General features: G+C 43.2%; 3 protein-coding genes and 1 long non-coding RNA gene across 6 annotated transcripts; 3 read left to right on the top strand and 1 right to left on the bottom strand.

Moving 5' to 3' along the window:
- The first annotated feature begins 93 nt into the window (after positions 1-93).
- Positions 94-3,788, top strand: LOC127596030 (heterogeneous nuclear ribonucleoprotein A1-like). 2 transcript variants are annotated; one of them, XR_007961355.1, is made up of 12 exons: positions 94-259; positions 753-869; positions 950-1,096; positions 1,187-1,397; positions 1,476-1,565; positions 1,640-1,723; positions 1,792-1,836; positions 1,924-2,046; positions 2,118-2,228; positions 2,300-2,361; positions 3,445-3,505; positions 3,700-3,788. XR_007961355.1 is itself a non-coding variant. In XM_052058174.1 (11 exons), exons 1-10 carry the CDS (start codon positions 248-250, stop codon positions 2,350-2,352), a joined length of 993 nt encoding a protein of 330 aa, XP_051914134.1. In that variant the 5' UTR covers positions 94-247; the 3' UTR covers positions 2,353-2,361; positions 2,531-2,884. The 2 variants fall into 2 exon arrangements, 1 of the variants encoding a protein (XP_051914134.1); XM_052058174.1 differs by lacking the exons at positions 3,445-3,505; positions 3,700-3,788 and adding an exon at positions 2,531-2,884.
- Positions 2,726-9,548, bottom strand: nfe2 (nuclear factor, erythroid 2). 2 transcript variants are annotated; one of them, XM_052058103.1, is made up of 4 exons: positions 9,398-9,548; positions 8,291-8,369; positions 8,075-8,206; positions 2,726-5,140 (listed from the first exon to the last, which is right to left on the bottom strand). In XM_052058103.1, the coding sequence occupies exons 2-4, from the start codon at positions 8,336-8,338 to the stop codon at positions 3,881-3,883; spliced, it is 1,440 nt and encodes a 479-aa protein (XP_051914063.1). In that variant the 5' UTR covers positions 8,339-8,369; positions 9,398-9,548; the 3' UTR covers positions 2,726-3,880. The 2 variants fall into 2 exon arrangements, with proteins under 2 accessions (XP_051914063.1, XP_051914064.1); XM_052058104.1 differs by lacking the exon at positions 8,291-8,369 and having other exon boundaries at positions 9,398-9,538.
- On the top strand, positions 8,632-11,711 carry LOC127596090 (uncharacterized). Its single transcript, XR_007961376.1, has 2 exons — positions 8,632-8,741; positions 9,430-11,711. It is a non-coding gene; the product is annotated as an uncharacterized LOC127596090 (long non-coding RNA).
- Positions 11,712-19,873: 8,162 nt separating this feature from the next.
- copz1 (COPI coat complex subunit zeta 1) lies at positions 19,874-22,540 on the top strand. The gene is made up of 9 exons (XM_052058225.1): positions 19,874-19,988; positions 20,415-20,483; positions 20,580-20,661; positions 20,759-20,850; positions 21,079-21,134; positions 21,224-21,301; positions 21,393-21,444; positions 21,528-21,566; positions 22,085-22,540. The coding sequence occupies exons 1-9, from the start codon at positions 19,971-19,973 to the stop codon at positions 22,130-22,132; spliced, it is 534 nt and encodes a 177-aa protein (XP_051914185.1). The 5' UTR covers positions 19,874-19,970; the 3' UTR covers positions 22,133-22,540.
- Positions 22,541-23,686: the final 1,146 nt, after the last annotated feature.

Below are 23,686 nucleotides of genomic sequence, written 5' to 3'. Positions count from 1 at the left end.
GTCGGCCAAAAACGCCTACGCCCACCACCTTTGCGGTTGGATGTTATTTACGATTGACGGCCTTTTGTCCAATGAAGACCTTTATTTAAGTGACATCAAGCGCAGCGGGAATCGCTGACCAATCGCTGAGTCAAAGAGGTGGATCTGTTACTATTTATTGTACTGTTGAGGGGCAGTCTTTGCTTGCCTGACGCAGTTCACCGTTCTCAGTGAAATTTGCGTGTGTCGTCTGAAATTGTTCTGCAAGATGTCTAAAGATGTGAGTACCTCCTTGTTTTTACATAGAAGGCTACGAACAGACCCGCTGGCTAGCCATATTTTGGGCTATTAAATACGCGACAAGAACTGCAGCGCCGCCATTTTACAAGAGCCCCGGCCTCGTGGTCTATTGTTCGTGTGACTTACAAGTGGTTGTAATTGACGATGTTTGCGATTTGTTTCAGGCATATCGAAAATTAATCAAACAACCCGTAGTTGTACTAGGTAATTATTATCCAGCGGTTTCGACAGTAACTATTCGTCATCGATACATTAGCCTACTGCTATCGTGCTGTGGCGTAATGGCGGCGACGTCGCCCTCCCCCACCCAGCGCTTGACTGCACCGTCGAAACGTGGCTGTTTATTCCGATGTTTTATTTATTGGCTGAAATAAAACTGCGCAGAGGCTCAATGTTACTCCGAGCATTCATCTTGTAGAACGCTTTTGCCACGCAGTATGTTGACTCGCGGCTAACTGTCTCCTTTTGTTTAGATTCCTCGTGAACCAGAGCAGCTTCGCAAGTTGTTCATCGGAGGATTAAGCTTCGAGACCACAGACGAAAGCTTGCGGGCCCATTTCGAACAATGGGGTAGTCTTACTGATTGCGTGGTAGGTGAATTAGTTGTAATGATGTTGTTCTCAGTTTCGTTTCACAGGGGTAATCTAGAATGATCTCTTCTTCCATGTAGGTCATGAGAGATTCCAACAATAGGAGATCCAGGGGTTTTGGTTTTGTCACCTACTCATCCGTGCAAGAGGTCGATGCTGCTATGGCTGCCCGTCCCCACAAGGTGGATGGAAGAGTGGTTGAACCCAAACGTGCTGTCTCCAGAGAGGTAAAAACCTGTAGTATTATAATCTTTGTGGTTTTGGTCTGATGGATAGATGGCGTGCGGATGTGGGTTGATTGATGGCTCCTGTTGCAGGACTCCAACCGACCAGGTGCTCATGTAACAGTGAAGAAAATATTTGTTGGGGGTATTAAGGAGGACACTGAGGAACAACATATGCGTGACTATTTCCAGCAATTTGGAAAGATTGAAGTCATTGAAATTATGAATGACCGTAATACTGGAAAGAAGAGAGGCTTTGCTTTTGTGACTTTTGATGACCATGATGCAGTCGACAGGATCGTCAGTAAGTGCAATTGTCTGCGGTTAGGAATGATTATAAAAATGGCTGCACACTTAACCTGCATTGTTTGTGTCTCTGCAGTTCAGAAATATCATACCATTAACTCCCACAATTGTGAAGTCAGAAAGGCACTCCCACGGCAGGATATGCAGTCTTCAGGAATGCGAGGAGGTACTCACTGCTTCTACAGCATGCATCATGTGGGCATGGCATACCTTCCTAACCCTTGGGCAATACTTAAACAGGATTTTCAGGTGGTCGGAGTGGTGGTGGTGGCGGCGGCGGTGGTGGTGGAAGACCCTATGACTATGACAGAGGTTATAACCAAGGTGAGCACAGTGTCCACCGCTGCAAATGTCCAATGTTGCCTTTTGCTGACCTGTCAATCTCCTTCCAGGCAGCAGGGGTAGATATGGAGATAGCCATTACAACGGCAATGATGGTAAACATGTCCTCTTTGGTTTTGACTAAACTTAACCTACGCAGCTTTTCACTACTGTCCTGAAAGCTAAAGGCAACTTTCTTTTAGGCTATGGAGGTGGCCCCGGGGGTGGATACAACAATGGAGGGAGTCGCGGTTACAACCAGGGCTACAACCAGGGAGGCGGCGGTGGAGGCTATGGTGGAAATAACTATGACAGCAATGGTTACGGTAAGTGCTGTTTCTTTTGTGAGACCCTATTGTGTTTTGACTCTAAAATACATAGGTAATATGTTTTGCAGGCCACTGTGGAGGAGGAGGGGGTGGCAACTACAACATGGGTCACTACGATTCCCAGTCGTCTAATTTTGGCCCAATGAAGAACAGCTTTAGTGGCGGCGGCAGGAGCTATGGTAAGTAGTTAGATGGACTGTACCCATTGTGTCATGTATAGAAACTGAATGCACGTTGATTGTGTTTTAAGGTGGGTATGGAGGAAGCTCAAACAGTGGCTATGGACGTCAAGGACGATTTTGAAGTGATAGAGTGAGTATGATACTAAAGCCACTGGATTTCCAGTCTTTGTAGTCACAGGGATCCTTTTTCAGTGCTCAAACCAATTTTTAAACAAAGAAAGCAACCAAAAAAAACACTGGATCTCGGGTCGTATGAAGTCAGTGCACAGTTAACAATGTTGTTCCGTATTGTTCAACAGGGCTGAGTACTTAGGAGAGGAAATGACAGCAAGAGGAGAGCAAGGAGAGGAAATGACAGGGCAGCTGCAGGTGTACCTCCTAAATCTGCTCAGCCAATCATGTGGCAGGTTACTGTTGCTGCAAGAGATGTATACTAGAGTTTAAAAAAATCTTGGAGGGTCTTCAATTGAGCGTTTTTTTTTTGTCTTTTGATGTTTTTCTTTTTTTTTGTAATTATTTTTTTTAATCTGTTTCTGCAAAGTCAGCATTCCAATGAGGGTTTTATGTAGATATTTTGTCCTTAATCTCTGGGTTTTATTTGTAAATGCATCAAAGTTGAGCTGAAATAAACAACCTTTCAGTCTTTTTACAAAGTCTTGTTAGCCTCCTTTAGTGGTTTTGGGCAGAGGGATGGCGTAAGAATTGATGCATACATCTGTGAGCAGACCCGAATGACAGCATCCATCTAGTAGTCCTCGACTGGTTGAGGGATGACAGGTGCCGTGCAAAAGGGTTGGACACTGTGTGTACAAAACGTGACCCAAGATTGCTACACAGATCATCTGGGGATGCTAGCTTACATGCAGTCTTTGAGGCTAGCCATGGAAGCCAGCTGAGGGAGAGAAGTAGCAATCATCGCCAGGATCATTGAAGCAGGGGAGAGTGAGAACAGAAGCCTGAGGCTAGCAAGGCAGCAGCTACCAAAGGCTTAAATGCTGCCTGTAGGTAAGACCAGACTTCTCAACTACTGCTAGTACAACTTGCTTTGTCATGTAGCTGTGGTAGTCAGATGTGTGGCACAGTAATGATTAAACACATTTTCACAAGAATGTTGGTAAATGGGCATCCTAATTCCATTTTGTCTCAACATTTGCATGCTGGGAATAAATGTTAAGTGCATATTTAAGGATTTTGACTCCATTTCTCATTTCAGATACCATACCAGTTTGTGCTCAGCGGACCAACTTCATATAACTGGCAATTGAAAAAATCAGGTAAAAGTACTATCCCGCGAAATAGTTTTTTATTTGGATATGTATGTGGTGAAGATGCATGCATGCACATTAGTTTTTTTTTAATGTGAAAAATGGATCACATGCACACCAGTTATTGGGACCTTTTATTTGTGCGTCACCAATTTTGAAAGGGAAGCAAACGTTGATGCTCTGACCTGGTGTTTCTCTTGCAGGACTCGAGAGAATGACTGCAACTTTTATTTATTTATTTTTTAAGAGACCAGTGTTTTCCTTCTTTACAAATAAATTTTATTTTCATAAAGTGATGGTGTTTTTACTTATAAAATATGAAATGGGTTGAATGGTAAAGCTCCATAGGTAACACAAACAATTTTTGTATCACTTGGTCACATTTCAGCATTCTTTCTTGTGCATCATTGTGTGTGGCACTAGATACGTTTGACCATCCGCCATCTGTTGCAAGTAGTACTCATCTATTGAATACGGTTGTCCAGTTTCATCTCTCAGATGAGAGAACACCTCTGCATAGAGTTTAGTGAGGTGGCACTTGATGTATGTCAAGCTGTGCTGGAATTCTAATCTCTGTTGTACCAGGTCATCTCTCTGAACCTGCAGCTGTCCCAACTCCCTTTCAAGATGAATTATGCTATCCAATTTGCGCTTGCGGCAGTTTTGAGCTGCTACCTTGTTCTTGCCCCGACGCCTGATGTCCTTAATCAGTGCCAGTTGGGCATCAGTCAAGGTGTGCTGCGTGAGGAGCTCGTTGAAGTCATCCACTGGCAGATTGATGATCTTTTCCATTGGGAAGGGGATCTTCAGGGCTATGGCCCGCCTCTCATCCCTGCTGGCTGGTGCCTGGGTGTTTCCATGAGATTTTGAATGCGTGCTGTTTAGCCAGCTCCCTCTGCTGGAAAATGCTGAGCTGTAGAGTTCACCCATAGTCTGATGTGTGGTTGCCCGAGGATTCGGTGCATCGAAATGTGAATGGCTCAAGTGGTGTTGGGTTGTGAAATAAGAAGGTTGTGCTCCTCTTTGCAGATAAGAGTCGGACTGACTCTGGTATTCTGTCTGGTAGTTGTGAGCTCTTCTGTGTTCCACCATGCCCTCTGGTTCCCCATCACTGCATGCAACGGACATGTCCACACTCCTGTAACCTGGTACGCCAGCGGCCAAGTTTCCCGGTGAGGCCAATGGTGGACTGGAGCCCAGCGAGAGGCCAGAGTCGGACTCTAGGTCGTCAGCGGAATGAGCAAATGAACTAGGGCCGTGCACTGTCCACATCATGTGAGGCCCAGCACCCCGAGGAAGACTGCTGTTGGGCCTACCGTCACCTTGACTGGTACCGGGTGAGCTCATCTGCCCTGTGAGAACCGCAGTCGATTGGTGGGCATCTGATGAGATGGACACCATTCTTTGGTTGAGTTGTGGTCCTGAATGCTCGTAGAGAGACGCTGCATTGGTACCTTGTCTGTGACAGCCAGCGGCTTCTTCAGAGTAGCCACCATCGTATTCATCCATTGTGCCCACATCAAACGCAGCAGGGGCGGGCTCAGGGTGGCAGTGGGCGGCCTCGTACATGCCCAGAGAAGCCACTGGCTCAATGCTTTGGTATTGTTTTGTTTCATAGGAGTTTTCACCACATGTTTCTAAACCCTGCAACAACAATAACAGCAATTCACCAATAACAAAGTGATCTGTGAATTTGATTTATGAATGATACATTTTAACTGGAAAATTGTATACAAGAAGAGTTAGGGCAGGGGGTCTACAAATCGCTGCGTTTGTTTTTTTTTTAAAGCGGTGCGAGTCATGTTGGATGTGACTTGCTTTGCAATTAAAGATGATGAAGGATCGGAGGATCGAGGATATATTTTTTTGCTTCATAGTGGTAAATATGTTAGAGTTTTGTATGCAAATATGGTTTGCTCCACTTTCTGCTCCATGTCAAGGTCTGCTTTCTGAACCTATATTAATGACAATGAAGCAACTGCTTCTTTAGAAATTGCCTTTCTACAATTTGGTCTTGTTTTGGATCTGAATATAGAGCTTTAGAATTGAGTTGTTCCTCACAGCAGGGCGGATCTATTATAACGCGATGCAGGGGGGCGAGCCACCCCCATATCCTCAGAAAGACCTGAAAATATTTAGCTTTTAGCCTTTAACAAGATTTAACATTTTTTCTCCAAAATAACAATCATAAAATTATACAGTGGTCCCTTGACTCAAAAATATAATTTGTTCTGCGAGTCCACTCCTAACTCAAACCAGTCATCTCAGGCTTTCCACAGTGAAATGAATTAATTGCCATGCCATTAATTGGTTGTGAAGAAATGGTCATTAAAACGGTTTCTTGCCACTGGGGAAACCGGCATCAAGACCGTCCACACTCAACATCCCCCAGACACACGGCTATGGTCTTCTTGAGCAAGACACGAATACCCTGAGCTGCTCCATAAATAGCAGACGTACTTGTTCCAGCGCGTTCCATGAAGAGTGTTTGCCGTGTCTACTTCGATTGGTCAAGTGCGGAGGTCAAAATTTGTGCATATATGTACATGCATATTCCAAAAAAAGATTATATAATGAAGCCAAATGCCACACGCACGGTGTAGTAGGTTTGTATGTATTGCCTTTCAAATGGCAAGTGCCATTGATCACTCCTTGTACCTCTCCACTATATCCCTGCCACCCTCAGCAGCTGCTGCTGCAGTTGTCCAGTGGCTCCCTCAATATCTTCCAAAAACATCAGCATTTTAATGGCGCAATCACTTGCACTTTTCACCACCTTGGAAGCCATATTGAAGTGACAGATACCTCAAATATGTGATGAATGCAGTGAATGCTGCTTCCCTTATGTGTGCGAGAAAGCACAACTGAGTGGTCTGCACACAGTACACATCAGAAAGCACAGTTTGCAAACCCAACAATATGGCACCAAGGTTTAACAAAAGCACTAAATTCAATCATGGCTTGAGTTCTGTTCACCAAACTTTAAAGCTTGTCTAAAATACAGGAAAACAAATTACATTTAAACCTCTCTTTCAACCTCAATTTAATTTGTACTCCCAAACCATGTTTGAATGTAATTCTGTGACACCAGAACTTTAAACTCAAATTTAAACTGTGACCTAGTATTAATTCTCAACTGACAGGTGCATTTTTTAGGGTGCATAACAGCAAAAAGTCAATAATTTGGTAGACAGGGTCAATGTTCTTGAATTTTATGAGGAAGGGGACATTTGGGTGCGATAACAGTTTATTAATCCATTTGAATAAAAAAAAACATGAACTAATTTTAAACTTGGTTTTAGTTATCTCTGATTAGTGCTAATCTTAGATTAAATTAAACTTGGTTAGTGCAACCCAGTCTACGTGTCCGAAAAATGTGTTCGGACACCAATTTGTTCAATGTTTTACACATTACCGGTATTTGTTTTTTGGGGGTTTTCATCTCACTGGAGAGTTATGGCTCCTGAAGTGCACTCGTACTCCAAGTCGCTGCTCACAAGTCAAGGCCAAAGTCATCATCTTTGTATCTGAAAACGTTTTGGAGTACTCACATGTCAAGGCACCACTGTATCAACTAAATATATTTGCTTGTTGGATTGGTTTTTACATGGTTCCGAAATTTCAAGTTAAAGAATTGCGAAGCGGCCTTCAAATTTCCCATAGGCAGCCCTCAGAGGAAAAGGTTTGGCCACCACTGCGTTTGCAATTCTGGGTGAAATTTCAGGATGGACCTAAAATGCTAAAAGGCCTAAAACGCTGCAGCCTTAACGGGGAAACTTAGTTTGACCCCGAAATTTCGAATTTTGAAACTGTCCAACAATGTTTCAGTAGTTTGTGCACAACTTGCCATTTTCTAACAATGATCTGAGCGCCAAAATCACAGCAGCAATGACGACTGGGGACCAATGCATTTCTTGCTTCAGTTGGAATTGATTTGTAAGCGGTCATCTTCATCTTTCTGTTCGCATTTTGGCATCATGAGACAAAGATGACACCCAACAATTGACCTGCTCTCAATGGGGAGAAGCCACTGAGCTTCAATAATCTTGGTCTGTCATCAGCTGTTTGCAGCGGAAAGACTGGTAGAGTCACAGAAAGGCATAGAAGTGGACATCCTGGGAAATGTATCGGTCGATTAATGAATCAAACACCTGTTGTCAATTTTGCAATTCAGGTTCTCGTTAGACAATGTTAAGTTGCGCAAAACATACCGCAACCTCTGCCAGTTGGATGTGCGCTAAATACGTCACAGATGGCCAAATTAGGCTCCCCTGTCAAGGTGACATTGCATTTTAGGTTCAGCCTGAAACTTGACACAAAACTGAATCTTTCCAACTCTTTGCGAGTGGTGTGTGTACTTGATATGCTAGGATCCTATCAAAATGTGTACAGTGTATTTCCCCAGTACAAAATGTCCTTTGAAAACAATAACATCCAAAGCGAGGTTGAGTTTTTTTCTTTTCTCATTTCACACCCGATTTCCAAGAAATATACTGTCCTTACACCTGGGAGCAGCATTCACAAGCAAAAGCTTCATACAGCAAATAAACGTGGCCGTAAAAATTCTGGTGCAGATACCTGCAGTTCTGTTATGGCCATCAGTTCTTGCCAGGCTGCGTCCATGTCTGAGTGTTGAGCTCCATGAGATCTACCCCCGAGGTGATTCGCAGGCACTCCCCAGCACACCCTGCTCGAGGGACAGGCTAATACCTTGAAACAGAGCAACAAAAAAAAAAGGTCATTGTAAATGCAGGACTGTGCAAACCGGGCTGTAAAAGTCTTTGACAAACCTACCTCACAGGTTCTGCTTGGTGGGAGCACGTAGTTGGCTGTTGAACACATTTAGGACACGCACTTGTTCCAGGAGTTCAACCTTGTAAGGATTTAATTTTCATTTAATATCAAATTATCATCAACTAATCTGCCTGTGCACATACTACAGATTTAGGATGTGGACATACTCAAAAATAACAATTGCCGCAAAGTTAACAGTGCCATGTCGCCCCGTCTACTCTTTATTGAGGGCCAGGCCTGCTCATTTCTGGCCGTTTCATTTCGGTGAAGGCTTTTTGAAACACATTATGGTTCCTGAGCAGTTGGCTCCGCCCATCAGCTGTGCCAACGAGTGATAAGACAATCAGCAGGGAAACAGCATATTCTGCAAGACCGGCGGCGGTCTGATGGAAGTGTGCGTACGTTTCTTGGAACACTGGTGTCCTTGTACACTAACTATCATCGGAATACAGTATGTCGAGATTCTTGGTTGTTGTTTTACAAATTTGGATAGTATACACTATCCAATTACTATATACTATATACTATACTATTATATACTGTACGTTTGAGTAAAACATTTCATACTAGGCCGCCACGTTGCCAAAACTGTAGCATGGAAATGACTGTCTCACCTGTTTGATTGCATATGGTTAGTGCAGTTCCATTTGAATGGAATGTAAATGATCAGTTATCGGCATTGGTCACTTGCTGTCAAATCCTATTTCGGGTTTTAATCGGCTCATGTTTTTGCTTGTAAATACACGGCTGAAGCCTTTTGGGAAAGCTTTATGAAATGAACTTTGAATGTTTCATAGACCACATGACTGGTAGATAAGACATTGAGCAAAATATGTTTTAAACTAATACATTGCCATTTTATTATCATAAATAATGGCAGTGCTGCATATTGTGAAACCGCTTCCCAAAAAGGCCTGAAAATTATGCAGAAATAAAAACAGAGGTCGCATTGAAATTACTTGGTGATTTTCATTAGTTGAGTAAAAAAAGCTATCAAGCAATTACTAAAAATGGACATGCAAAAAAGTCCGGTCATCTCACATCATATTTAGTTGTGAAATGCATTATTTTCCAATAGGAACTGTGTCAAAGTGTGAGTCAACATACCTGAGCCACATTGTGTATATGTATGTCTTCAGCTGGTGAGCATGTCAGAGGATCAGCACCATCCTGCTCGGGACTCTGTTTGACTCGCACAAAAAGTGGGACTCCTCAGATGCGGTATATCCTACCCAAAGTGCCTGTTTGTCTGTCTGTCTGTCTGTCTGTCTGTCTGTCTTTGTTCAGCGGTGCACTGTGCCACAAGCAAAAGTGGGACGGCTCTGAGCACTCAAAGGCAATGTTCCCCTAAAGTAGTTCTTGGGTCCTTAATAGCACGCTTGCGCCCCAACCTCCAAATTTCCCCTTTGCCCACAAGACAAACCACAAACCAAGAGTCTGGCATGAACCACGTCAATGATTCAGGCACTGCACTCAAGGGAGCTTTGCAAATCCTGCCCAGATATGTGAGCAATAAGGATCCCACTCATGTGATGACAACATAATAACGACAAAAAACAAATGCGACCAAAGAGCAGTGTCCTTTCCAATCCTCCCAAACTAATGGTAGGAGTTGAGTGGCGTGGAACACCTGCAGTCAGAAGAAGACTTCTTTGAGCGGGGGGTGTAAGATGGAGACTGAGTTGAGTACTAATGGAATGTACACCCCTGAGACACGTAAGAAAGACCACATTGTTCCTCTACCCGGCAGAGCAAGCAAGCATCAAGGCAAAATGAGAGTGAGGACAAGGGAGAGAAGGGAGGACACTGTGTCTTACATAGTAACCATTCCTTTAGCAAAAGCAAAACAATATTTTACTCTGATTGTGATGTGTAGCAGAAATGCTCTGTGACAGCAATCATAACTGACTAGGATTGATGGGACTAGTGCACTAGCAGTTAGAATGTCTGCGCTACAATTAAGAGGTTATGGGTTCAGTGACGTGCGGTCAGGGGAGGCGGGTGAGGCTGTGTCCCCCCTGTTATCATGAGAGGAAAAAGAAACGAAATAATCAAATCACACATTTATTAACATTTCCCCTCTGTCCTTTTTTGGTGTGATTCTTAATGTTTTTTGACATTTTTTACAGTAAAAATGACAGAAAAGTCTGTATTTCTTGCTTAAATAAGCGGAGTCTCCTTCAACAAAGACGAGAGGTGAGGCATATTGACAGCCGATATGACCCCTTTGTGGAGTTTGCCTGTTCTCAACATGCTTACAAAATTTTCTTCAGATACTGCAGCGATCTGAGACATTTCAAAAACAGGCATGATAGGTTCGCTCAAGAGTCTCAATGGTCCATAATTGTTTTTTGCCAATATGTGCCTTGCTTCCATTGTGTCTGGTGACAGGTTCACCGTGTGTATCATACGAGATAAAAAGCCAACACATTCCCGTTCAAATGTCTGTTTTTTTGTGATGGAAAAACAAATGAGACAATCAACCTGTACAACCCAATTGACAAAAAGGTGATGCGCCACCAGCCAACGCGAGTACAGGTTAAAGAAAACTCTGCAATAGAAAGCACAAAAATGTCAGGAAAATGGATTTCATTTGGGGTTAATCAGAGTAACTGAAAATGCTAGCAGTTGTGTCCTGACGACCATTTAATGCAAGCTTGAATGTGATTAGTTCAGATTTGTGCAAGCACATTATATGAATGATTTATTTTCATTTCGCCACATTTTCGTTTGTGACCAGCAGCATGTGTGCGCTAACAGTAAATCCAAGGCCATTTTAAAACAGAGAAATGCTAAATATGCACTTTCAAAGTTAGGAGCAAAAGAATAAGATCCCAGTTACAAGTGGCCGATATGTGGTTCCGGCTCGCTCTCCATGAGAGATAAGGCGAGTTGAGAGAGAAGGCAGATGAGGTGGCGACCCAACCTCGGATCAGCAGAAGAAAATGAATGGCTGGATAGATGTAATTTAGTATTCTAGTACACACAATATTTTTTTTCTCTGACTTTCTCATTCCTTTTTCTTGCTCATTGATGTGTTACGACAAATACAAGGAAAGTAAAGACTGTACTGTACTTGAAACATTCCGTAGTCAAACTGTATTGGCCGCAGGTATATATTAAATGCAGAAGTCTTAATGCGTATAAATGCTTTAACATGAAAAAACACATAGAATCATGCCCAAAAAAAATATTAATATTATTTTAATAATATAGCACGTCGGCTTCACAGTGCAGAGGTACCGGGTTCGATTCCAGCTCCGGCCTCCCTGTGTGGAGTTTGCATGTTCTCCCCGGGCCTGCGTGGGTTTTCTCCGGGTGCTCCGGTTTCCTCCCACATTCCAAAAACATGCATGGCAGGCTGATTGAACACTCTAAATTGTCCCTAGGTGTGAGTGTGAGCGTGGATGGTTGTTCGTCTATGTGTGCCCTGCGATTGGCTGGCAACCGATTCAGGGTGTCCCCCGCCTACTGCCCGGAGACGGCTGGAATGGGCTCCAGCACCCCCCGCGACCCTAGTGAGGATCAAGCGGTACAGAAGATGAATGAATGAATGAATGATTATTATTATAACACTGTGCTAAACATCTGCTGTGAACGTTTCATGAAATAAATCACATGTCAGTACTGCAACTTAAAAGAGTCTTTGCATTTGCAGATATGTCACAAAATACAAATGGGCACATTTGTTCGCTGAAATAAAGTGAAGACATAAAAGGTTTTTTTTCTTTTAATTGTTCAAAACTTTACGATGTAGGCGTCTGACACAGTCAAGCAAGGTGAACAAGTACCAGGAATCAAGGAAGGGACTTCCCAAGTACTTCCCAGCTTTCCTCACACCAAGCCCCTGACTCAACCACCGGCACCACAAGCCGCCAACACAACCATGTTATTACCGTGACCTCACTCAGCACTTTTGGATATGGACATATGGACACAGTTCCCAGGTCACCGCCCACCCACCTTCTTTTGTTTGTTTGCTTCCTTCAATTATTTTGTATATATATATTGGGGTTTTTTTTACATCTCTGATTTCCCGTTTGCCCGTCAGCTTTTTTTTTTCTTTAAAATGTGCTCTACTGCTGAGAATAAATAGGCGTGTCTCATTGCTGCTTGTGTACAAATGGGCTGACAAGAAACATGAATCCTGTAATATGAGTGTACTGAGTGGGGTTACCTTAAAAGGTATCTTTCTCATTTTGTTTCTGAGAATATCTGTCATGTATGGTTTTCACACATCACAACTCCAGTGGCAGCAAATGAGGAACCTTCAGCAACAGTTCACTAAACGTCCCAAGATAGCCTGCATCTATTTCAATGTGTTTCGATCAAGATAATGGTTTGCAACAACTTTTAAGATTTCGTAATTCTTATAGTTGGTTGATCTTATCTACAATTAGAAACACCCACCCGATTGTGAGCTTTTTGCGTGTTTCCACCCAATGGAATTGAAAGAAAACACGATTTGGGTTTGGACTTTCAGGTTTGATTTCAAAGGTTTTGCCCCAAAAGTTGCCATTGACTTTTAGGGGAATTTACGACATTTAGTGCCAAGTAGATTGTAAATGTCCAATTGTAAATGTCCATGATACCTTAGTATCAATCTGCAAAGCATTATCCTTATCCAATCAGTTAACAATGAGAATAATCGAAGAAAGAGCTTGAGTGTCCATTTATTTGATCACATCATCACCTTAGCAGCCACAGTATGCTCATGCCATAATACTATCGCCACCATCTTTGATTGATGATGTGGTATGCTTTGGATCATGAACCTTCTCCATACTGCATGCAATTATTCAAATCCAAATTGCCGTTGGTTTCATCTCAAGCGTTGCTGATTTTTTTTTTTTTTGTAAAAGTCAAATCTTGCTTTCTTATTCTTGAATGCTTTGAATCTTTAGTGCTTTACACCTTAGCTTCTTTCACCTTCGACAGCTGGCCAAAATAAAACCTCTCCTCTCACATGAACACTTTGAGACAGTAATTCATGCCTTTGTCACATCCCGGCTCGATTACTGCAATGCCCTGTACTTTGGAGTCAGCCAGTCCTCCATTAAGCGCCTTCAGCTGGTCCAGAATGCCGCTGCTCGCCTCTTGACTGGTACTCGTAAGAGGGAGCATATAACTCCTACTCTGGCATCCCTTCACTGGATCCCCATTCATTTTAGAGTTATTTTCAAGATCCTCCTCTTTGTTTTCAGATTTCTGAATAATCTCGCACCACCTTACCTCTCTGAGCTCATCCGCCCCTACACACCTGCCCGGCGCCTCAGGTCTGTGGACCAGTCTTTGTTAGAAGTACCAAGAGCTAAACTGAGGCTCAGAGGGGATCGAGCCTTTTCTGTTGCTGGTCCCTCTCTCTGGAATGACCTCCCACTGAACATTCGGCAAGCCTACTCGCTGCCCATCTTTAAAGCGCTCCTCAAAACTCACTTGTATTCTTTGGCGTTCGACTCAGCATGACTTAGATTTGTTCTTGGTTTTACTGTTTGGTGCTTTCTACCGCCTTTATTACCGATTTGTCTTACTGTTTATTGTGCATGGTAAATTGCTCCATGTACAGCACTTTGTATGCAGCGATGGCTGTTTGAAAGTGCTCTATAAATACTGTTGACTTGACTTGACTTGACTTTGTGCTCCTCTTGATTGTAAATGTTTATAATGACACATTTAACATCTCCATGCAGAACATTCTTGACTTCTGTTGATGTGAAACCATCATGTTGTCGACAAGCTTGTTTCCAAATATTTTGGAAGTCAAGTCTAGGCTACTGTAAATGCCAGTGGCCAATTCAGCTGCTGCTCCTTTTTTTTGATACCTGCAAAGTGCAAAGCTCTTCATTTAAAGCTCACATTTCCTTTTGTTCTATTTCGATGACATGTTGTTGCTGTATTGAAGCAAGAGCATTAAAAATATAATTACTGTAATTATATTTGGGTGAACTTGACTGTGTGAAATTATTATTCTGAGAACACAATCAATACATTGAAAATAACATTAGATATCTATGTATGTAGAAGAATAAGTCTAATGCATGTGTAATACTTGTGTGCAGCGATGAAGGGTGAAGGCAGGGAAAGGAGGATGTTGCTGACCGGACGTTCTGCTTAATGCTGATAAAAACTCTTGATTTGAAGGAAGGAACTAAGAAACTTGTGGTTATGCTGGCACAAGGTGATGACAATGAGGCTAACTTCACTCTGTATTTAAGATTCTTCATCAACAAGCACAACAGCTCACTTCATAATTTTCGGACCACGTAATTGATTGTTTCAAAGATGTACTGTGTGAACGATCACACCATTGTTCTCTCTCTCTCTCTCTCTCTCTCTCTCTGTCTCTCTCTCTCTCTCTCTCTGTCTCTCTCTCTCTCTCTCTCGAAAGAGAGAAAGCCTACATGGTCGAGTCGTTAGAGCGTCGACCTCACAGTGCAGAGGCGGATGTTCTCCCTGCGCCTCTGTGGGGTTTCTTTTATAGACATACCGGTATATAAGAAACCCCACATAGCTGTCTTTGGGCAGGAGGCGGGAGACACCCTGAACCAGCCAATCGCAGGGCACACAGAAACGAAAAACCATCCACGCCCACACTCACACCTAGGGACAATTTGGAGTGTTCAATCAGCCTGCCATGCATGTTTTTGGAATGTGGGAGGAAACCGGAGTACCTGGAGAAATCCCACGCAGGCATGGGGAGAATATGCGAACTCCACACAGGGAGGCCGGAGCTGGAAGTGAACTCGGTACCTCTGCACTGTGAAGTCAACGTGCTAACCACTGGACTACTGGGCTGCCCTTCTGTATACAGTGTATATACTATGTATATATGTATGAGTATGTACTGTGTGTATATATATATATATATATATATATTAAGACCCGAAAGCTCCTAACCATGCATGGAGGGTTCCATCCAAAATCTAGCATCCTGAGACTGTACGCAAGCCGAAAGGAAGGAGGCCGGAGACTAGTGAGTGTGAGAGCCACTGTCCAGGACGAAACATCCAAGCTCCATGAATACATCAAGGAGAAGGCTCCAACGGATGACGTACTCAGAGAATGTCTCAGACAATGGGGAACAGAGGATGAGGTGCTGGAAGAGGGACTATCATGGGAGGACAAGCCCCTATACGGGATGTACCACCGGGCCATAGCTGAAGTGGCCGATCTCAAGAAGTCCTATCAGTGGCTAGAGAGGGCTGGCCTGAAGGACAGCACAGAGGCACTCATCCTGGCTGTTCAGGAGCAGGCCTTGAGCACCAGAGCCATCGAGGCCCAGATATACCACACCAGACAAGACCCAAGGTGTAGGTTGTGCAAAGAGGCACCTGAGACGATCCAACACATAACTGCAGAGTGTAAGATGCTGGCAGGGAAAGCCTACATGGAACGCCATAACCAGGTGGCTGGCATAGTCTACCGAAACATCTGTGCGGAGTATGGACTGGAAACCCCAAGGTCAAAATGGGAAACACCTACGAAGGTGGTGGAGAATGACAGAGCGAAGATCCTGTGGGACTTCCAGATCCAGACTGACAAAATGGTTATGGCGAACCAACCAGATATCGTGATCATAGATAAAGGGCAGAGGAAAGCCGTCGTATTGGATGTAGCGGTCCCAAGTGATGGAAACATCAGGAAGAAGGAACAAGAGAAACTCGAGAAATACCAAGGGCTCAGAGAGGAGCTGGAGAGAGCGTGGAAGGTAAAGGTGACAGTCGTGCCTGTGGTGGTCGGAGCACTCGGGGCAGTGACCCCCAAACTAGATGAGTGGTTGCAACAGATCCCGGGAACAACATCGGACATCTCAGTCCAGAAATGTGCAGTGCTGGCAACAGCAAGGATACTGCGCAGAACCCTCAAGCTTCCTGGCCTCTGGTAGAGGACCCGAGCTGAATGGAAGACGGACACCAACCGAGGGTTATCAAAATGTGAAAAAACACTTGTTAGGCATGTTTTACTATTTTCTTTTTTTTTTTTTATGTGTGGGACGTAAAATGTCCTTCAATTCTGGAATGACCCATATACGTTTAAAATCCACGCATTCATCTGAATTTTCATTCATCCATCCATTTTCCAAATCAGCAAATGTTAAATGGACATTATGCAGTATTTCATCAGGGGGTTGCAGGGGTTCAAAGTCTTCTTGACCTTGGGGCCAAACTTTTCCTTGGCCCACGTCCACAAATTATGATTTGTGGTGACCTTTATTTTGTGTGATTTGGAGTGGCAGGAATTGTAACTGAGCATCTCCTTGGCAACAGCAACAGACAGCTACAGTCATATGTATTTATTTGAATGGTAAAATTTGTTGCTCCGTGGCCCTCGCGGTCCACAGTTGTAAAATTGTAATTGTTTTGCGTCCCACTCGCTCTCAGTTGTCACCCAACGTTGGTTGGGAATCATTGACTTACTAAACAAATTTGAAATCTGCGGTTTAACTTTAAAGACATTTTGAACAGCCATTGAAACCTGCAATGTTGTTTTGAAGTCAAATACTTATGTGTTCCTTTCAATATAACAATACTGTACTGTTGCCTTCACCACGATACACAACTATGTTTTTTTTAAAACTCTGAACTTAAAATATCTCACAGTCTGGCCAAACTGTGATGTCATTTATAGAGCAAGATAGAGGGAAAACCCCATTGGCCTGGTTTTCCCAATGCTTCCCAGAACTGGGAGGTTGGATAATTAGAGTTGGTTGAATGTAGGAGGGTATTGAAAAAAAAGTACCGGTAAAAGAAAAAAGATGAGCAGAAGCAGACCAATGTGATCCACATGTAAACCTTCCACCAAAAAACCTGTCCGATTTGGACATTGAAAATGTTTCAGTAATGCACTTTTGTGTCCATGTCATTGTATTGTTGATGATATTTTAACATTTTCTCTTGTAGCACATTTACAGAATTGTAAAGAATCAGAATCAGGGCGTCATGGTGGTCGACTGGTTAGCATGTCGACATCACAGTGCAGAGGTGCAGGGGTTCAATTCCAGCTCCGGCCTTCCTGTTTTGAGTTCACAGGTTCTGTGTGCCTCGGGTTTCCTTCCACTTTCCACAAACATGCATGGCAGGCTGATTGAACACTATAAATTCTCCCTAGGTGTGAGTGTGACAGCAACCATCCTTGTACACCGTGAAGGCAATTCTTATTCTGGACAATGATTGAGACAGACTTTATGCCAAGGTATGGTGGAGTAAATTATGTTCATAATTTATTCCTTTAAAATTTGACAGTTCTATTGGTTGCGCATTAATTACACCCATTTCCATGTATCTACAGTATTATGATGACACATACCCCACAGTGAAGGAACAGAAAGCGTTTGAGAAGAACATATTCAACAAAACACATAGGACAGACAGTAAGAGACACCATGCTATTTACAATGTAAAGAAATTAAGCACATTTTGCCTGTTTAGATGATGTGGAGAATATATGTGTACTGTGTGTGTCACAAGGTGAGATAGCATTACTCAAAGGCCTCACTGTTGTCTACAAGAGCAACAATGACCTCTTCTTTTATGTGATTGGAAGTTCACATGAAAACGAGTTATATTTAAACTTGTATAATTCCTGTCACAACCATTTTGACCCATTGAGAGTTATGCTCCGGTTTCCTCCCAAATTCCAAAGACATGCGTGGCAGGCTGATTGAACACTCTAAATTGTCCCTCGGTGTGAGTGCGAATGGTTGTTCGTTTCTGTGTGCCCTGCGATTGGCTGACAACCGATTCAGGGTGTCCCCCGCCTACTGCCCGAAGACAGCTGGGATAGGCTCCAGCACCCCCCCGCGACCCTAGTGAGGATCAAGCGGCTCGGAAGATGAATGAATGAATGAATGAGAGTTATCTTCTTTAACATTCATATGTGCTGTAACAAAGAAAACAGACATTTTAGACGTGGAACCAAATCACATCAGAGCAAAAATGCAGTCTTTGATGTTGTCATCATCCATCGATGATTCTGTGAGTGTGAGCGCGGATGGTTGTTCGTTTCTGCGTGCCCTGCAATTGGCTGGCAACTGGTTCAGGTTGTCCCCTGCCTACTGCCCGAAGACAGCTGGGATCGGGTGCAGCACCACCAGCGACCCTTGTGAGGATAAGCAGATAAGAAAATGGATGGACGGATGGGTCTTATATTCACACAAAGGTCATGTGATATCACACTCTTGTTGATTTGTATCTTGTCCCTCCTTCATCCCTATAATTTATTTAGACAATGGGCTCTCTTTTTCTCAAGCTTTGTTGATATATATATACTGTATATACCTAAATCTCACTGCACCCCCTCACCCCCTCTCCCAAAGAAAAAGAAAATATTTTCCGTGCCCAGAAATAATCATGATGCTGTTGTCTCAATTTACTCACAAATTTGGGGCTGCTTTGTTGAGCACAAAACGGTTATTCTATCATGTAAATAGTAACTCGCAGGTTAACTGTACCATCTGCCATCTAGTGGGAGGCCTTCTGCCTGTTCTGCCTGTCCCTGTCAGCCGCTGGCACAGATAGATGAACAAAAATATATCCATCCATCCACCCATCCATCCATTTTCTAACGCTCATCCAGGGTCGGGTCGCAGGGGCAGCAGCTTTAGCAGGAAAGCCCAGACTTCCCTCTCCCCAGCCACTTCTTCCAGCTCTTCCCGGCGAATCCCAAGTCGTACCCAGGCGAGCTGGGAGACAGTCTCTCGTGTGTCCTGAGTCGTCCCCGGGGCCTCCTGCTGGTTGGGCATGCCCGGAACACCTCACCAGCGATGCGTTCAGGAGGCATCCTAATCAGATGCCCGAGCCACCTCAAAAATATATGATTGCAGTAAATAAATCATAATTTTCACACAAATTGAGTGAAATTAAACACAACATAGTGGTTGGGAAACACTACAATTTCTTGCTTATCGCAGATTGGCTTGGGATCCATGGGTCCTGATTTATAAAAGACTCTTATTTCGGATCATATCTCATGGCTCAGTGGTCGTCTCCGAACCCAGAAATTGTGATCATGTTCATGTGTCCATGTGTAAGATACTGAAGTGCCAGATGCTTCTGATGCTGTGCCATCAGTTGGTAAATGAAGTAACTATATGTGCCCTGCGATTGGCTGGCAACCAGTTCAGGGTGCCCGAAGTCAGCTAGGATAGGCTCCAGCACTGCCTGTGACCCTGTTCAGGATAAACGGTGTTGAAAATGTATGGATGGAAATATACTAGTTTGCTCATCAAGAACTTTTTATGATTTTTTTAATGTAAATGTAAATTATTCATATGTGTGCTGTACGTTGGTATTTGTTTGGTTTCAAATGAATAAGCGTTACAGATTAACGGAGTGCTTTTCTGAATGCGTGATCAACAGAAAATCATTGAGTGTCCTTTTAAAGGAAATGCATGTGGTTTTGCGTTTGACTCGCTCATTCAAATCCATAAAGGTCCCCCACCACCCCTTAAATTTAATACATTAATAAACAAAAAAAACAATTGCTACATTCGTTACTTGTGTTTTCTGGGAGGAAGCCTACTGGATGATTTAATTTTGCAAGAATACGCCTTCGCTCATGTGACTTCTTGTTTCCTGCTTGTAGCGGAAGCTGCGCCAGCCAATAGAAAAGAGCCTCACGCACTGGAACCTGTCACGTAGGGTCCGGAAGTTCTACAGAGGCTTCGCTCACAAGAAACAAGATGGATACTACCATATTGGTAATGGAGCTTGTTATCTTAGTTTTGACACCGTCGCTGTGTAGAATAAGCTTTTGGTTTCTAACTAGGCCGTGTAATATTATTGCCAACAAAGAGATTGCGTTGGTTCGTTTGCTTTACAGGAGCTAAATGGAACAAACTGTTGGTCAAGTAGTTAGCTTCCGGCTGTTTAGCTTGACATTCGTGGCTTCTGGTGATGTGGAACTGTCCAGTTTTCACCCGTTTCCCAGAGTAATGAGCTACAATATGCTATTATATGGTTGTTTCAAATTATTTGTCCTCCCTTTTCGCTATTTTACCATTGTGAAAAATAGTGTGAAATAATGGGCACTTGTTTACGTCTCCACTAGTAAAAGTGACACAACCAGCTCGTGTTAAGTTCTCAAATGTATTTTATTGTTTGTAACGATGTGTTGTTTAAAACAGGAGCCATCTTTGTACACCGTGAAGGCAATTCTTATTCTGGACAATGATGGAGACAGACTTTATGCCAAGGTATGGTGGGATAAATTGTGTTAATAATTTATTCCGTTAAAATTTTACAGTTCTATTGGTTGCGCATTAATTAGACCCATTTCCATTCATCTGCAGTATTATGATGACACATACCCCACAGTGAAGGAACAGAAGGCGTTTGAGAAGAACATATTCAACAAAACGCATAGGACAGACAGTAAGAGACACCATGCTATTTACAATGTAAAGAAATTAAGCACATTTTGCCTGTTTATATGATGTGGAGAATATATGTGTACTATGTTTGTCACAAGGTGAGATAGCATTACTCGAAGGCCTCACTGTTGTCTACAAGAGCAACATTGACCTCTTCTTTTATGTGATTGGAAGTTCACATGAAAATGAGGTATGTTTAAGCTTGTGTGATTCCTGTCACAACCACATTTTGACCGATGGGGAGTTATCTTCTTTAACATTCATATGTAACAAAGAAAACAGACATTTTAGATGTGGAACCAAATCACATCAGAGCAAAGATGCAGTCATTGATGTTGTCATCATCCATCGATGATTCTTGTGAAATTGCTTGAAAACAATTTCCGTTTAAAATGTCATTCCTTTTTCCATTCAACAGCTTATGCTCATGGCTGTTCTAAACTGCCTGTTTGACTCCCTAAGTCAGATGTTAAGGTATGCTATTAACATTTGGAATCGTCAGGTCATTTTTAAAGAGTGGTTCAGAAAAATTGCAAGCACATTTTTCACTCCTGAAACTGCAGAAAAAATGTCGAGCGTAGAGCTTTGTTGGACAATATGGAGGGGCTCTTCCTTGCTGTGGATGAAATCGTCGATGGAGGGTAAGTTAACCGTGAGCGTCTTAATCAGGGTTTCGCAGCACGACTGTTGATATTGTTGTGATGTTGAGTTTGTGTTTACTGCTTCTTGCAGGGTGATCCTCGAGAGTGACCCTCAGCAAGTTGTTCATCGTGTTGCTCTCAGAGTAAGCCGCCTTCTTCTCCTCTTGGCTTGTTTGTTCACGTTGTGCAAAGTTGCTGTGATCCTAAAAGAAATGGATTCTTTTAGGGGGATGATGTGCCTTTGACCGAGCAGACTGTCACCCAGGTTGGTAAAACCTCCATATCTTACGTGTTTTACTTTTTCAAGACAGTAACATTCAACAGTTGGCTGCACATTAAAGCAGACCTGGTGCTCCTGCAAAGAAAAAAAAAAAGACTTATTTACTAACTGGACACTGGTACTTCTAATGTGATTACTAGGATTTGTGTAACTTAAACATGTGCATGTCTATACTCAAATATGTGGTAACAAAAGGACATCCGCTAATGCTCGCCAAAATCCTCACGTCAGCTTTCAGAAAAGGGACCAAATGCCCTCCAGTAACAGTGGAAAGACGGGCAATAAGTTGTTGTTTTGGTTGACCACCAGCTGGACTGTTAATGGCTCTTCTTCCTCCTTCTACTCACCCCATACCCTACGCCTCAGACTGCTGAAAACCCCCCACTAAATAAATAAAAAATAATGCAACGGCTTCCTAAGGAATCACGTCACCGTATCAAATGAGAGATGAATGTTAATGTCATCCATGTTTGTTTTTGTTTCAAACAATGCTTCCTTCGCAGGTGCTTCAGTCTGCCAAAGAACAGATCAAGTGGTCGCTTCTACGGTAGTCGCAGCAGGAGAGCCGCTGCACAGCCCGCTGATCATGGCACTGATCCACATTTTCCTTTTCCTCTCTTACAATCACTGCTGTGAGCCGGCGCATCCAGTCTTTTCCTTTTGGGGGAAAAAAATCCTTACTGTGCAGCTGTTTGCAGAATAGTGGGTTCAGATAAGGTGTACATTCCCTTACCCCGGGTTGGACTGCTCTCTTTGTATTTTCATGATGAAAGCCATCGTATCGCTCCGTGGTCACTAATCAATCTCAGCATAGCTGGTGACAACATTCCATGCATGCCCTTTTATTCTCATCATTGGTTGATCAGAACATATTGTAATGTGATCACTGGTTGTGGAAGTTCATTTCATCTTGCCTTCTTTCATCAGCAGACAATTTGAATAAATGTTTGTTGATGGAGTCCAACGTGTCATTGTCACTCATTGTGTAGTTGTCCTATACCGGGCTTTTTTTTCCTGTACATTTGTGAGCAGTTGAATTGACTTGGCTTTCGCAGCGCTGCCTCGATAGAGGCGAGGGCTCCCTCTGCTGTTTTGTTCAGCACAGTGCAACAGTTGGTGTTCTGACGGACACTCTTTCCTTCATGCTGCCATGATCAGGCTCGTTTCCGGGATTTTCATGTAAACGCGCATGTTTTATGGGGTCTTAATTGATTCATTCCTCCCTCTCTTGCGCCATGCAGCATAAATTGTGCGAATGCTCCCACACCTTCCCACTCTAGCTTCATGCACTCATTTGAATGCAAATGAAGGATGGCTTGCAGAATGAAATGGATCAAGAATGGGCACAACATAATGAGATGCGATTAATATTACCGGGAATAGATGTGATGATTCCATGTATTCTTCCAAACGGTATCCATACACTGCATGTGCGTTAATAACTTGGATTCGCGTGGAATGGTTCTCACCAAATTTGCAACAATGATAGTAAGCACATCTGATTCCATTTTATTCCTTCATTCCGATGTCTTTTCATTTCCAAACTATTCCCTCAATTTGTAATTGACACGTTGCAGCATGTTCTCCGACAAAATAATATTAATAGAAGAACATGTAGCGCAGGGGTGCCCATGAGGTAGATCCTGATCTACCGGTAGATCTAAGACAGGTCCCGAGTAGATCTGAAGAGTGTCGAGGAGAAAAAAACAAACAAACAAACAAACAAACAACCATTTGTGTGTCTTTGTACATGTTCGTAACATATTTTTTGTGTTCATGTACGCTGCACCCTAATCATACTATCAGTCTCATTGTCACAAAATAAATATTCCATCCATCCATCATCTACCGCTTATCCGGGGCCGGGTCGCGGGGGCAACGGCTTTAGCAGGGAAGCCCAGACTTCCCTCTCCCTAGCTACTTCTTCCAGCTCTCCCCGGGGGATCCCGAGTCGTTCCCAGGCAAGCTGGGTGACATAGTCTCTCCAGCGTGTCCTGGGTCTTCCTCGGGGTCTCCTCCCGGTGGGACATGACCGGAACACCTCACCGGGGAGGCGCTCAGGAGGCATCCGAATCAGATGCCCAAGCCACCTCATCTGGCTCCTC

Source organism: Hippocampus zosterae, chromosome 2 (assembly GCF_025434085.1).
Source record: "Hippocampus zosterae strain Florida chromosome 2, ASM2543408v3, whole genome shotgun sequence".
NCBI lineage: Eukaryota > Metazoa > Chordata > Actinopteri > Syngnathiformes > Syngnathidae > Hippocampus > Hippocampus zosterae.
The sequence above is the reverse complement of the archived record's forward strand: the minus strand, read 5'-3'. Positions and strand labels throughout refer to the sequence as shown.